At 51.8% G+C, this 14,692-nt stretch overlaps 1 protein-coding gene across 1 annotated transcript in view; it reads right to left on the bottom strand.

Annotated features, from left to right (window-relative positions):
- Positions 1-9,850, bottom strand: part of CCDC85C (coiled-coil domain containing 85C) — a 115,535-nt gene extending 105,685 nt beyond the window's left edge. Inside the window, exons 1-2 of the mRNA XM_030005341.1 lie at positions 9,732-9,850; positions 8,683-9,568 (exon numbers count right to left, since the gene is read on the bottom strand). Of these exons, the coding sequence (XP_029861201.1) occupies positions 8,683-9,394 (712 nt within the window). The 5' untranslated portion in view covers positions 9,395-9,568; positions 9,732-9,850. The remainder of the gene's footprint in view (positions 1-8,682; positions 9,569-9,731) is intronic.
- Between the last annotated feature and the right edge of the window lie 4,842 nt (positions 9,851-14,692).

The following is a 14,692-nucleotide window of genomic DNA, read 5'->3' as shown; positions in this document are numbered from 1 at the left end:
GAGTGAATGAAACGTACCTTAGCAAGTAAAAAACTGTAGATGAAAGATGGATGCCAACCCTCCAGAGACTGCTTAGCACTTAATGGAGAGTCGGAAACCACGAATGCAAGTTTTAACCTTGCATTTGTGATACGCAGCAAACCTGTCTTCAGATGATCCAGGATGGAAGATGTGGGGAAGGACAAATATTTTTTAAATCTAGTCAACCCCATTGGATCAGAGACTGACAGCAAGCCTCCTGCTGCATTGGTTTCCATAGAAATATTAAGCTTTGGGGACTGGAAATGCTGTAAGGCTTACTTTTTCTTCTTTTCTGAAATAATGGTTTGGTTTTACTGCTCTATCTTGAGTGGTCCTTTTGCCCACTCCTTTCCTCTCCACGGGTCTTCTGCAGCGAGAGGACAGAGCAGCACCCTCTCTGCACCAAAGCGGGGCTCTCAGCACCACGCGTCCTCGTTTCGCTGTCCCGGGAAGGCACGGGCAGGTCAGACACAGCCACCAACCCCCCAGGCACAGGCAGCCCTGAAGCATCCTACTGCCCGGGAGACGGTTTGAACAGCAGCAAAGTATCTCTTCTTGCGTCCCAGTCTGAGCCCTGCTCCATCCATTTGCTTTACACACTCCATCCTCCATCTCCCACAAACATTTAAATGCCGCTGACTCCCTGGCCTGCAAATGAAACCCCAGGAGCGGAGGAGTTTGGGGATGAAACGGGGGAAAGGCAGCAGCATGCAGTCCTGAGCGTCACTGCACGGAGCTGGCAGACGGCACAACGTCTGAAGGGCTTTTCAGAGCGCTCCAGCTTTGATTGAACTAATTCTGCCAGCAAGCCGGGGTTGACACAACCACACAAGACAGCTAGCGTGTCACCCTGCGACTGCAGTTTACAGCTGGCCAAAGCCCTGATGCCATAAGCCCGGCACTCGCCGCCAGTGCTCCCTCCGCTACAGACACCACAGCCCTCTCCCACCACATCCACCCCAGGCAAACAGGAGACATCCTGCCCTACAAGCCCGCAGGAGAAGCCCATGCGGATGACGAGATAATTCACATCGGATTTAGGATCGCTTCAATCTCACCACAAGATCCCTGAAGTGGAGGGTCTACAGCCACTTGCTAAGCCAGGTGACACGGCCCCAATACTGACAGCACTTAGCACAGTGCTTTGGAGTCCCCCAGTCTCAAATCTAACCGATAAATAACCTGTAATCTATTTCACAAAGACTATCTTTCAGAAAGAACCTTTGCAGGAGAGTCCCTGAGCAAGGTGAACATTTGGCACCACCACTGCTTGGAGACATAAGAAGTCAGTACGAGCAGTGAGCTTCCTGAGAGGGCCAAACACCAAGGCAAGAAGCAATTTAAGGGAAGGAAGAATATACATATGCCTGCATGCATGGGGACCAAAGCAACCTGCCATAAACGGTCTCGGCCCAGACATGAGTCACGAGAAAAGTGTTCAAAATAACCTGTACAGCAGCGTTCAACTGCCATGGTGATAAATGTTTCCCAATGCCTAAGAGCAGCTGAGTCCTGAACTCCACACACCTCATTCACTAACAAAAGCAGTCATTATATTGAAAAAAAAAAAAATCACAAATTAATTGTGGCCATTTTAAGCCCTCCTCAGATCAAGGGCTGATTTACACACTCTCATTTCAATGGGGAGTACGGTGCTCACACTGCTGTTAATTCAGAAGATGGAGCTGGCTTGCTTTTTGCTTCACAATTCAGTAGGCAAGGGGAAGACAGATTCTCTGAGACAGTGTTACTTTTTCTGCCAGGAGTTATCTATTTGCAGAAGTGGGTCAACTTTCTCTTGGTGGACATGTTAGTGTGCGAGTGCCTAGCAGCGCTGCCTGCGAATTTCTGCCCGCTCCGCGTGTGGAGGAACCTCTGCACATAACTATTTATGGCAGCCAAGTGTTTCATGAATTGCAGCAAGTTAACCACAAGGGGATGATGACATTTCGCGACAGGGCAGGATGAATTCTGGCTGGCAGACAAAAAGTCAGGTTAAAAATACAGAATGCAAAAGCAAACCCAGCCAGTCGCTGCTAATTCGCAGGAAAACTGGAAGTGCAGCCCCCAAACCTTCCCTGTTCCAGGCAAGCAATGTCATGTGTTTTGCAGTGGGATGCATTAAGGCCTGAGTAAGAGCATGAGAAGAACTTCAGCCTTCCTGGGGTCAAGCGTTTTAAGTGTATTTTAAATGGGCTTACAAATTTTTCCATTTGCCTCGCTCCACACCTTCTAATGTGGTATACCAGACATTTTTGCCAGTTTAAGCACCTCACCTCCATCTCGCCTCCCAGTGAGATCAGCCATTGCCCATGCCAGAGCGTCTCCAAAGGGCAGCCCCAGTACAGAAGGATGCCACAAGGGCAGCCTGAGGGGACAACATCAGCAGACCCTGCCATGGATATGTCTGTGTGAGATGCAAGCAAGGCCACAGCCATGCTGGGGCAGATAAAAAGCCCAATGCCTCCCAGGCTGTGCCTCCAGTATCACCCAGGTTGCATGGATGTGCTCAGCCTTGTCCCCACAAAAGCATTAACCCTCGAGCTTTCAGATGTAACACTTCTGTTAGTGTTAGTGTTCATGTCCCTCATCTCCGCACACACCCACCGAGTGTAACACCTGCCAAGGCTGCATTTTGGGTTCCCATGCCTGCCACTTAACTAGATCACCATTTAATTTGATCCTCAGCTTTATTTGATGAAATGCCTCCAGAGGACCAAATCATTTACATGTAACCAACACAGTTTATTCCCCTTATTTTGATTGCTTTTGACAAGTGTAAGTGGATAATTCCATCAAAGGCCCATAGAAAATTGCCTTTTAATCAATACAAGTTTTTTCCTTCAACGGGACAGCTGAGAACAAGATATCTCTCTAGAAAATTGAAAGAGGAAAACAAAATTAGAAGACACTGCTATGGAGAATATATTTCCAGATACGGCCCAATTTTAGCACCTAGTTTAAGCATCTTGAGCCTTGTTTTCAGGGACACCAGCTACCCTGAAGTTTGGGAGCGTAGCAGCTGGCACACAGGCTGTGCCCCAGCACGAAGGTAGGAGCGCGCAATGACAAAGATGCCTCAAGTCCACTGAAGCCCCTTGGACAAGTGGCCAACAACTACTGGCTACAAGAAACTCAAGCCATACCCTTAGTGTCTGAGACCTCAGCATTGATAAGCCTATTAGCAGAACTCATTGAACTTACAGAAGAGATGGAAACAGGTTTTTCTACAGGGGTCTTACATATAGTGTACCAGCCCAGGGCAGGTTTCCTGGCTTAATCACAAGGAACCTGTACATAGCAGCCTACAGCACCAAAAATACTGACAGGTTAAATATGGCAGTATCAAAAAAAGAAAAGTTAAAGCAGTGTTCAGAGAATGAAAAGTGCCCTTGATATAAGAAAGATACTAATTGGTCAAGTAGCCAAACCTCTGCTTAAGCATGGCAGGGGCCACTGAGCTCTGACAGGTCTCCATCGCAGAGAAGAGGGCTTTCTCTGAGCCAGGCTGCTGTGCCCAGGCAGCTTGGGAACTGCAAGGGGTGACATCTGACTGCTACCGAGAAAGGCGATTTCCTCTCTTTCACCAGGGCTAGCACAGCTGCACTGGAAGAGTGGACAGTGGTCACCATAACACCTCAAACAGGACTGATCTCACCTGACTTTAGATGGTTGCATATAAACTAGCCATGCAGGCTGCCTTCCCATCAGCAGAAAGAGCACAATTAGCGTACAACTCTTCTCCCTCCAAAGCAGACATAGTTGACATAAATCATGACACCAAAGTGCCTTTCTCCACATGGCCGATAAAGGAAGCCCAAGGGGATGCAGACGTTAAAGTCTATATTGGAGATATCTCAGATTAAATGGGATGAACCTCACCCTTTGCTTCTGCCCCTGCATCTTCTCATCTCAAAGGCCTCATTAATACGTCACAGTAAATAATACATATATTGATTACAAATACACTAATAAAAACAAAGGACTTTGGCCTAAAGGGTGTGTGAAGAAGATGAGAAATAAGTACAGGGTAGCTGCATGTCCGATCAATACCAACCCACAGGGAACAGCCATTTCTCTTTGCCACCATTTTAACTGTAATATATCGTACCCTCTAGGTAAATATGTGGACATTTACAAGTGGGAATCAATAGAAGCAGAGATCTTCCCACCCCCTCACCCAGAGAGACCATTCTTCTTCCACTGGAGCAGACAACAGCAAGAGCCCACGGATTAATGTCTCTGCTACTACAGGCTATCTGCCATATCCATGGCTTTCTTCTGGGCCTCTCTGACCACTTTTTAAGTGTTGACTTAAGTGTTTTAAAAATTAAAACAACAACAACAACAAAACAAAACAACTGTTCACATTTATAAAGAAATGCATTAACATTTTACCCAACTGGAATAAAGCAAATGCCCATTTTGGGAACCCAGAGCAAACAGCTTCAGTGGAAGGTGAAGGAGAACTTCTAACAACATTCAGTTGATGGGGGGGGGGTGGAAATTAAAGCCTGAAAGCTTTGCCTGCATGCACAGGATTTTGTCCCAGGCACATCACCAGCTAGTGAGTCTGCCTCCAGGCTTGCAGATGGATAAACAGTTGTCCCAGTCAGATCTAGATAAGGCTAAAACCAGTGGAAGCTGTTGCCCTGGCCTCAGGGAGCTTCAAGTCACTCCTCCCAATGTTCCCACATACCTCGCAGTCCAGGGACATATCCTATGGTACCTGAAGGCTTTTTCCTTCCCCCAGGTCCTGTTAATATCACCCAGTGTGGCTGTCTTTTTTTTTTTTAATTCAGTTTTTTTTGGACATTTTATTCTGACAGGTACCAGGCAGTAGCAACAGCCATCGCCCCAATGGGGCTGCCTAAAGCTGGACAGGCAGAAAGACTACCTATGCACACAGAGAATCCTGCCGTGCATACAAAAGGAAGCCAAAGCACTCACAAGCACAACACAGCGACTGTGCCTGGATTTCAGCCCTGGATCTGTGGGTAGATTTATGGGAACTGTAGCATATCACTCAACATGGACGCAACTGGCCAGTTCCCGTCACATAGCTTGGAGATGCCCCTGTCCTGCAGCCCAGGTCCCAGCTCACACATGGAGACTGGAAACACCATTTACTTTCAGACTGAGCAGACTTCCTCTTGGCTCTCAGCAGAATATCCAGAGCTGGGTAAGATTACATGTGTGATCTAATATTAGCCATTTTCACATTATCAGCTGTATTTCTTACCTTATCTTCCACAAGCAGATAATTAATCATCAGGTTCCAGGTTATCAGCTTCCAAAAAGCCAGTTTATAAAAGTAAACAGACTTCAGAAAAGTGAAGGGAAGGTGGATCGCAGGTTGGTTTGGTTTTTTGTTTTTTAAACTCGTACCATTTATACTGAATTCATGTTACAAAACTAGAGTTCATGACCTCAAATTGGGGTGGGTCACTTGGGCCAATAAATCAAGCCCTGGTTTACCAACTCACTTCCAAAGGATTGCTTAAGAGAAAATGAGAAATACTTAATCCACCTTTGCTTGCTAAGATTTCATTAAAAAGCTACCTCCCTAGGAGCGTTTAACAGTCGCCATACCCTTGACTCCTTTAGAAAAGCACTAAACAAGTGAAGCAGTCCTGCTTAATACCTAGAAAAGCAGAGCACCACACAAAGCCCTGCTGATACCACTAGCAGGGGCAGCACATTTCAGGACTTTTCAGCTTTTCCATATGCAAAAGTGCTCTAGCAAACAGCTCACCATGCCTTGCCTCCACCAGTTGTCCAAGGCTTCCACTGTGTTCTTACCATAGGTGCTAAATTCTGCCCTGCATGCATTTGAGATCCCGCTCCACCCTCTGTAAGAAAGCATATGAGGGCTGTTTATTGCCGTATTAGTTGAGCTGGCCAGCAGTTTCTGCTTTATCCACCGGTTAGTTACCCAGTGTTTTAAAGACATAGACAACAGCAAACCAGACTGAAGTTTGCAACCTAAAAATGAAAGGCCACACTTTCTCCTCTTCCTCCCTTCCGTTTTATGCCGCGGCGGGGGGAGGGGATCATCAGGAAAAGAGTATAAAAAGGCTGAGATCTAAGCTGCGTGCACGGAAGGCAGGGATGGCACCAGGAGACATGGAAGGATGCTCGCTGCCAGGGCAGCTCCGTGACAGCTCCACTGCCACTTGACTCCTGCGTTCTCCTGGGTTTGTTTTTCACGTTCACCTGCCCTGCTCTTCCACATTGTCACAGGCTTAACAGAATTGCTGCTTGGTCCCAGGCAAGCCTCCTCCCAGACTTGTTGCTGTCAGTCAAAAAAGGGGCCTGATAAGCTTTGCATTTGCATATGTATTGAGAGGCATTTCCAAAGGCACAGGCAGGGAAATGGCCTTGCTGAATACCGATGCTATCTGAGAATGACAACTATTCAAGTCATTTTACAGCTTCACTACCTAAGTGGAGAGATCAGGCTTGTTTGCACCTTTACAAGGATTATTAGCTTTAAAAGTGCTCATCATATCTGTCCCACCCTCAGAATTGAAGCCACGCAGGTTCCCAGCAAAGAGCTAGCTTCAGTGCTTCCCACAGAGACCATCTTCCACAGGCACCCCAAAACCAGCAGTCACTAAAACCTAAGGTCACATCTCAAATGCTTGAGCCCGTACTCCTCCTTTCTATACAGGAGCAGGAGAAAGGGTGCAGAGGCACGCATGGAAACACAGACATGTGCAGATGCTTTATCACCCCTCCCTACACTTACCCTACACAGGGCAGGACATGAGACTCGGCTCTCAGTCCCCTCCGAATGATGCTGCTGTGCACCGTCCCACACACAGTGTTTGAGGACGGCAATGAGGACTGAGCTCTGCAAGCAGACTGTCCTCTTCATGCAGACAGGGATGACTTGAATCCCATGCGAAGAATCCCACGGTGCCTCACACGGGATTTAAGGGACAGTTCTGAGGCCGTGGTGGTGTCCCATTTGCACAAGAGCCCTGGGTTAACAGGAATGAATTCAACTGGCTTTGTCCTAGTCAGCTATAGATACCTAAAAGGGACTGGTCTAAGGTTCACAAACAAGAACTGCAAACCCCTTCTGTCCCAAAACAGCAACGGCACATTCAGTATCTGCCAAGTGCTCTCCGGGCCTCTGTGCAGAGCAATCAATGCTTTATGAAAACAAAGTCAAGTCACATCAGGAGCAGAAGCTATGCGCAGATTTACAAACCAGATACTTCTGATTTACGCAGCACTAGGGGAGAGAGAGAGAGAAAAAACAACAAACATTTAAAGATGCTTGCTGTACCCTGCAACATCTGGTGACTGGATCACCCTTGAAAACAGCAATCCCTGTCTACTGGGTGAGGTGGCCCAAACATCTCCAGCTGTGAGTGGAGACGCACAGCTGCAACAACAGGACCGCGCATGGCAAATTCATGAACTTGAGAACTGGGCTGATCGGTGCTGGGTGCCCTCAGATCTCTTGGGGCATAAGGACTTGCCACAAACCACCGGAAAAAGGACCAGCACTCCCTAGTCCCACCAGGGCCACCAAAGCTCTGGGAGCTGAAGGCACAGTTGTCTGGTAAACACATCCACTGCTGACAGCAGTCAGAGACAACCTCTGGGGCTCCAGCCCCATCTCTGTGCTTGCAGGAGGGGAAGGGGTACCCCCACCGGAAAATAGTCCTTTCTGGTTGGAAAACAGGATTAAGAACGTTAAAAGGACTCTTACACACAACAACTAATTAGATCGGTGCCTGGTTTGATTCCTGTTGAACCCCCTTGGCCAAACCACTCCTTCTAGAAGTCAAGTATTTGGTCTTTTTGGTTTCAAAAGAGAAAAAAAATCTCCATCTTAAAGATATTCCAATATTACTATTTTAATGCCTGATCACTATTAGACAACAGGAGAAACTTCGATTGAATACAAACTGTCAGAGGAGGCTTGGCACGATTTCACAGTGGAGCTTGTTTCTAACTTTAATGACTAGGCTGAACAAAATTGTGAGTACAGCGTCTCTTTGAGAGCAATCTCTTCTCTACAAACAAACCTTCAGTTTCTGAAGTGGAGCGGGGGAACGATGGGGAAGACGAGTTGCACCTCTCCTAGACTGCTGAGCGTGCCACAGCCAGCCTGCCCTGAGAGCCCATGGAGCTAACAGGTGATGCTCTGTGGGGCAGACCTGCACTTTCATCGGATGCTTCCACAATCTCATCCAGGCTCTTTATCAATCTTAGCAAACAAGCAAGCCAAAGGTAAATCAAAGTATTTGAAGGGGGAGAGAGAAGGAGGAGGAAGAGATGGGAAAACCAGTGTTCATTTAACCCTCAAAATTCAGGCTGGTTTTTGTCAAAAAAAAAAACCAAAAAACCAAACCAACCAAACAAAACCCCAACCCTCCAGATAAAAAAGGCTCCAACCCTCGGCCCCAGACATCGCTACGACAGTCGAGGAGCACCACCACCCCCGCCCCTGCACACGGGTGCCCTCCCCGGTCCCCGGGGCTGCTCTCCCGAAGGGGTCACCGAGGATGGGTGGCGAGGTCTCCCGTCCCCCGGCATCCCTCACCCCGCAGCCAAGGGGCACGGGACGGGCCAAGGGGAGGCGGCACAGGGCAAGGCCGGCGGCACCTGCTGCCGGCGGGGCTAGGAGGGGGAGAGGCTCACCGTTGAGGCCGTTGGGGATGCTCCGGTGGTGCAGGGGCGCGGACAGGTCATCCATAGACCTCCGCATGGCCCCGGCCTTGCTGTCGCCGGCCTTGTGGTGGTGGAGGTGGTGGTGATGGTGGTCGGGGCTGCCCGCGCTGCCCGTGCTGGAGGTGCTGCTCCCGTCCCCCACGTCCCTGGTGGCCGAGCCGCCGTTGAGGTTGGTCAGGCTGGCCTGGCTGTCGATGGAGCTCCGCGAGCCGGCCCCGCTCCGCTCCTCGTCCAGCATGAGCACCATCTCCTTCAGCTCCACGTTCTCCCGCAGGAGGGTCTCCTGCCTGGCCTCCAGGTCCTTCAGCTTCTGCTGGTACATGCCCACCTCCTTCCACATCACGCTGGCCGTGTGCCTCCCGAAGCGCTGCCATTCCCTCGACAGCTTCTTGCCTTTCTGCCGGTCGTCGTCCAAGAAGCAGCAGAGCTCCCTCAGCTCCTGGTTGTCGTCCTGCAACTTCTGGTTCACCTCCTTCAGCCCGCGGATCTCGTGCAGGTGGAGCTGCAGCCGCCGGTTCACGTCCTTCATTAAGTTGCCGTGTTCCACCATTAAGTTCATCTTTTCATTCTCCACTTTCCTCAGTCTTTTCACCAGCTCCTCCTTGCTCCACCTCAGCATCTCCTCTTCCGAAATTTTGCTCAGGTCTTCTTTAGACCCTTCCAGGGAATTTTTTGCCATCATCTGTGCCTAGGCAGCGTTTGCTCTCACACGGTAACAAATGGTTCGGGTTACTCGGATTATTTTGTTCGCCTGATTTCCTGGGACTAAAATTCACTGCAGCATCTCGGGGAAGAAATATTATAGTTCTCCGCAGAGCGTTGGACGACGACGAAGAGCAAGGCTGGACTGGAAGATCTGCTCCCCCACAGACCCCATAATAATAAAAAAAACAACCCGGGGGGGGGGGGAAAGGGGGAGGGAAGGCGCCCCCCCAAGGGGGCTGGGGCCGGCAGGGAGCCGGGAGCCAAGCGCTGCCCCCCCCCCAGGCGAAGCCTCCGCAGGGGATCGGCCAACTTACCCCGGGCAAAAGAACTACGCGGCGGCCGGCACCCCCCCCCCCCGTTCCCGGGCGCTCCGTCCACTTGTCCTCCCGCCGCTCGCCGCTCCCCGCCGCGGGAGACCGGGCACCGCGCACCCGCCGCCGCGGCCGCTGCCCCGCTCCGCCGCAGCTCGCCCGCAGCTCCGCGGCGACGTGGGGCCGAGCCCGGCGCGGCGGCGGCCGATGCCGGTGCGGCGCTGCCGAGGAGCGGTGGGGGAGCCGGCGCCTTCCCGGAATGGCTCAGCTCTCGGGAGGGAGGGAGGGAGGGAGGAGGCGGGCGGCAGCGCTGGGGCTGGTCCCACCTCCTGCCGGGCAGGGCGGCGCGGCCCTGCCCCAGCCGAGCCGAGCGGCGGAGAAGGAGAGCCGGCTGCTGGCGGCGGAGCGGAGGGGCGCCGAGCCGAGCCGAGCCGAGCCAAGCCCCGGCGAGCCCAGCCCGGCCCAGCACCGCCCTCCCCCGTTGGCTGCCGGGCTAGGCGCTGGCCGGGCCCCGGTGCGCCGCGCCGCGCCCCGCCGCCGGCTCGGGTTACCGGAGCCGCGGCCGCCGCAGCCAATGCGGGGCCGCCTGGCGCCTTCAAACGGCAGGTACAAAGGGACGGGGCCGCTCCCCGCCCGCCTCCCTCCCTCCCTCCGCCCGCCCGCCCTGCCCTGCCCGCCGCAGCCGGGGCCGGCTCACCGCTGCCCCCCCCCGGGTCTTCCACCCCCCCCTTTTTGCCTTTTTTTTGTTGGTTTTTCCTTTTTTTAAAGAAAAACTACCGGAGGGAGCACCAGCCCGGGGAAGGGTGGGGTTGGACAGGCAGGAAAACGCGCCCGCCGGGCAGGCGGCCGGGGGAAGCGGCGCCGGAGCGGCCCCGGCCCCGCTCTCGCCAGGCGCCGGGGAGGGGGACCCGGAGCCGCGGGCGGCCGGCTCGGGCCAGGAGCGGAGCGGGATTTCCCCGGGCATCTCCGCTGCTGCCCCCCTCCCGCCGCGGGCTTTGTCACCGGGGCCCGGGGCCGCTCCGCTCTGCCCGGCTGCCCGCCCTCCCCCCGGGGCCGCCGCCTTTGTCCCCGGGTCCCTCCTGCCTCGGCCAGAGCCTGCAGGTTGAAGGAGCCGGCTCCAGCATCCCTGCCGCCTCTCTGCTCCCGGGGCTGGCATATTCCTTCACACCTCAGAGGTGCGGGAGGAAACTGCCCTGAAGATGCAGATACCGCTTATTCCTCGGTAAAATCTGCCCAGGTCCTGGTGGTCCTTCCGGTTGGGAGCAGGCGTGCCAGCATCACTTCTGCACACGTCGGACAGAACCCAGTAAAGGGTACAGAAAGTTCATAAAGTGGATTTCCTAGGCAACATGTAGGCAGATTTCCTATATCCTTGCATCATATCCCCTGACTTTTCGGCTAACACACTTTTCCTTGGGCTATGCTATCTCTCTGTAGGCTGCTTTTGGCCAGTATCGCATTGTAAAAATGAAAGATGCACCAGGACAGAGCAGTGCTGCCAGCTATTTCCTGCGTAAGTATCCTTGAAAAGCCCCAGGGAATCGCCAGCTTTGTGTTCCCGAGGACCCTCGGTAAATGATTTGACTCCAGGGTTAACTCAGAGCAACCTCAGGTTTCTGACCACACTGGAAAGCTGGTCAAGACACCTTCTAGCTATAAAGAAACATCAAATCTGGTGCCAGAGCGTGGGATGCAGAGCAGATGGCCTATGCATGGAGGGAACATCAGAATGGAGAGGGATGGAAGATTGCAACTTCTGCCTTTTGGTGTTATCTTCCTAAGTCTCAGTCAGTAAAGCTGCAGTTTCTTGGATGTTTTTCTGCACGAGTCTGTGCTCCTGGGTTTCTGAGCCACGATACACCTTTGGCAAATAAAGACAACTGCTTGTTCCCTGCTGAGGCAGAACACCAGGACTTCCCTGCTCCTGGGGGGAGTTCATCACCTCTGTGGGTGCTGTTGGCCCTTCTCTTCTCCCAAAGTAGCTTTTATCCCTTTATTATCAAAAGGGTAAGACGAGCTTAGGACAGAGCGTGGACACTAGTTCACTTCATGTGGGATTTGCAGGTGATGGATCCCTGGTAACACGCCCTACAGACATGAAGATGTGAAGAGGACAATTCTTCCCTAGCACATACCCACCCCAGGGTGGTTCCCTAAAGAGGAGGGAATCACGTAGCGCAAGCCAGCGGTGAGGCCTGTTTATTCCCTTCAGGGGGGATCGCTCCGAGGAGGTAAAGAAGGGGCTACCCGGGACCAGCTGTGCTGTGACCTGGGTGCCCACCTTGGTGGCAACTCTCCAGAAGGTGCAGTACCGGCCATGGCCGGTCAGCCCCTCCTGAGGTTGCCAGCTCAGCAGCAGAGTCAGCCCTTAGGACGGGGAAACCAGCAGGTGTCTGTGCCAAGGGGTCACTGCCTCTGGGGTCTGCGACCCCTCTGACAGGCCACGGCCAGCGTGGGGTGTGATCAGGCTGTGCCCCATCTCCTGCTTCTCGCCACCCTGAGCCAGGCCACCAGAACGTAGCACCCTCTGTAACGGGGCACGCTGCCGCTGCTCGTGGCTGCGTTGTGTCTTGAAGGCACCCAGGCGTTTTCTGAGCCAAGCCTTTTATTTACAAGGCTTTAATCACATCCTTCCCCGCAGGAAGCGGAAAGTGCTTCTCCCAGACCCTCCCAAGCGCTGATCTGACTAGCAGATCCCCGGCCGGTGGCTGGGGGAAGGAGGAGCAGAGCAGGGGGACCCTGCAGAGCAATCGTTCATCGCTGGCAGAAGTCAACAGGGGAGGAGAAGCCTCCGGCGGCTGCACCACAGACACAGGTGCAGCTACGCCATGGCAGCGCCTGGCCCAGGCAGTGTATTGCTGGGCCTGCCTGATGTTTGCTTCATCCTTTTCCCAAGAAAAGCTGTTTTTTCTAGGTGAAACCTTTCAAAGTTTGAGCTTTACTGATGCTTCTGCAGAGACTGCGCCCAGCAAATGGGGGGGCTCCTCAGAGGAAGCAAGGAGATTATTAATATCCACAGAGGAAGTCCCTGTGATGATTAAGACTTGCTTTCAGTACTCGGTGGGTATGTCTGTGCTTTCAGAAGTGTTAATGGCACAGATCCACCCTGCCACTATCCACAAGGGGTTCGCTGTCATTCTGGTGCCCAGGTGGCCGTTGAAGCATGGTGACCTGCTGTGCTTGGGCATCCGGAGGGCTGTATGCTCTGGAGGTGCCATTGAAGCTGCCGGGTGTCCAGATGGTGTCTGGTCCTGATGAGTACCTGGTGAAAGACTCCTCCATTAGCAACAGAGAGAGCAGGACAGGGTCAGTGGGTTTGAGTGAGCAAGACCTGAATCGAGTGGACACCATGCACCGTTGCCTGTTCTGCTCCCTTGTCTTCCCTTCAAGGCAGACCTTGCGTTGCAGTAGAGGAAAATCCCTTCATCTTGGAAAGGCAAGGCAGCAATGCTAGAGCAGAGGGGTGAGGCTTGGAGGTGCCAGAAAGTGACTGTGGCCCAGATGATCTATGGGCACAGTGGAACCGAGGGCTGGGATGAGGTAGATTTTTAAGTGCTTTGATACCTTGGAGGGAAAGGACTAGGTCAGTGCACAGTTTTATGATCAATAGCAAACCCAGTGTTGCAAGCAGATTTTTAATCAACACAAATAATACATAACATCGGAGTATTTTTGATGGGTTTGTGATTTTAGTGTTAGTGAACAAACCCCATTTCCCGGTGGTGTTCAGAAGGTGTTATGATTTCCCCATGCCGATTTAAGATGAAGCGTAGGAGAAGTTGGTAAACAACATGCTACAGATTCCCTTTTGTTACATCTGGCCATGGGGCCTTCTGCAAGCTGCCAGTGAAAAGCACTTTTAATATGCATGTCATCTTAAGCTTTTGATGCCCATGTAAGGCAGCATCAAAGCCAATCCCTTGCATTGAATCAAATGGACACTTCCACCCTCTTCAGTCAGGGATGAAATTTTAAAGCGAATTATAGCATGATAAGAATTTTAGAAAAAAAACGACAACCTGCTGGGTAAAATTGCTCTTGATGTTAACTCCGGAACTCGGCAGGTGACGCAAAGAATGAATTTGGTCCCTGATACAACACAGCGATACACAGCCTCATTGAAGTCTTACCAAAGCATTCCCTCTACAGGGCTACATTAGTATTACAGAAGATGCCACCACGGCTCAGGTCTATGCTACTGCTTCCCCCCCACACACACACCAAGGGGAGTGGCTCTCCCAAAGCCCACTCATCAGGTGTGGGAGTGGGCAGAGGGGCAGGAGGAATCCCGGTGGGATTCTCCCAGGACCTTGGTTTTTCAAGGCAGCCTAGAAAGTACACACCGCTGAGTGTGCATCAAGGCCATGCTCCAGTTTATACGTGCTGAGGACCCATCTCGTAAAACATGTACTCCATGAATCATTTACATGGGTTATAAATCCTCTGTGGCATTGGTATTTTCTCATAGATCAGCACCAAGGACTAATCCTTGATTAATGTTTTGAAATACACCATCCAGATTGCAACAGTGGGAGCTCTGTTTTGTGCAACAAAGCTGTGCGATAACAAAAAAAGTGCAATGCTCCTAATCTCTGCTATCAAGATAGGTACCTCGCTTCTAGCCTGATTAAGCAGTATTTTCAGCCAGAACATTCTTCCAGGTAGCAGCTACCTGAAGAACTGCTATGTGTCATTCTTCCTTCTTTTCCCAGATCAGCTGAACCTTCCTGTGAAAAACCTTCATCCCTCCATTTCCCCATCTGGCTGAGCTTTGAGGAAAAAGCAGTTTCTTAGATTATGCAGCACTCCTTAATGCTGGCTTCCAGCAATATAACTGGGCCATCCAGTTCATTCACTCTCCTTATGAAAGTAGTATGTTTTAGTGGAAGGTTTCATCTTGTGTCCACAAAGCCTTTTTATTTTGTGCCCTGAAACTGCTAGTAAAATTCTAAAATGCACCAACT

The sequence above is a fragment of the Aquila chrysaetos genome, chromosome 2 (assembly GCF_900496995.4).
Source record: "Aquila chrysaetos chrysaetos chromosome 2, bAquChr1.4, whole genome shotgun sequence".
In the NCBI taxonomy this organism is placed as follows: Eukaryota; Metazoa; Chordata; class Aves; order Accipitriformes; family Accipitridae; genus Aquila; species Aquila chrysaetos.
The sequence above is the reverse complement of the archived record's forward strand: the minus strand, read 5'-3'. Positions and strand labels throughout refer to the sequence as shown.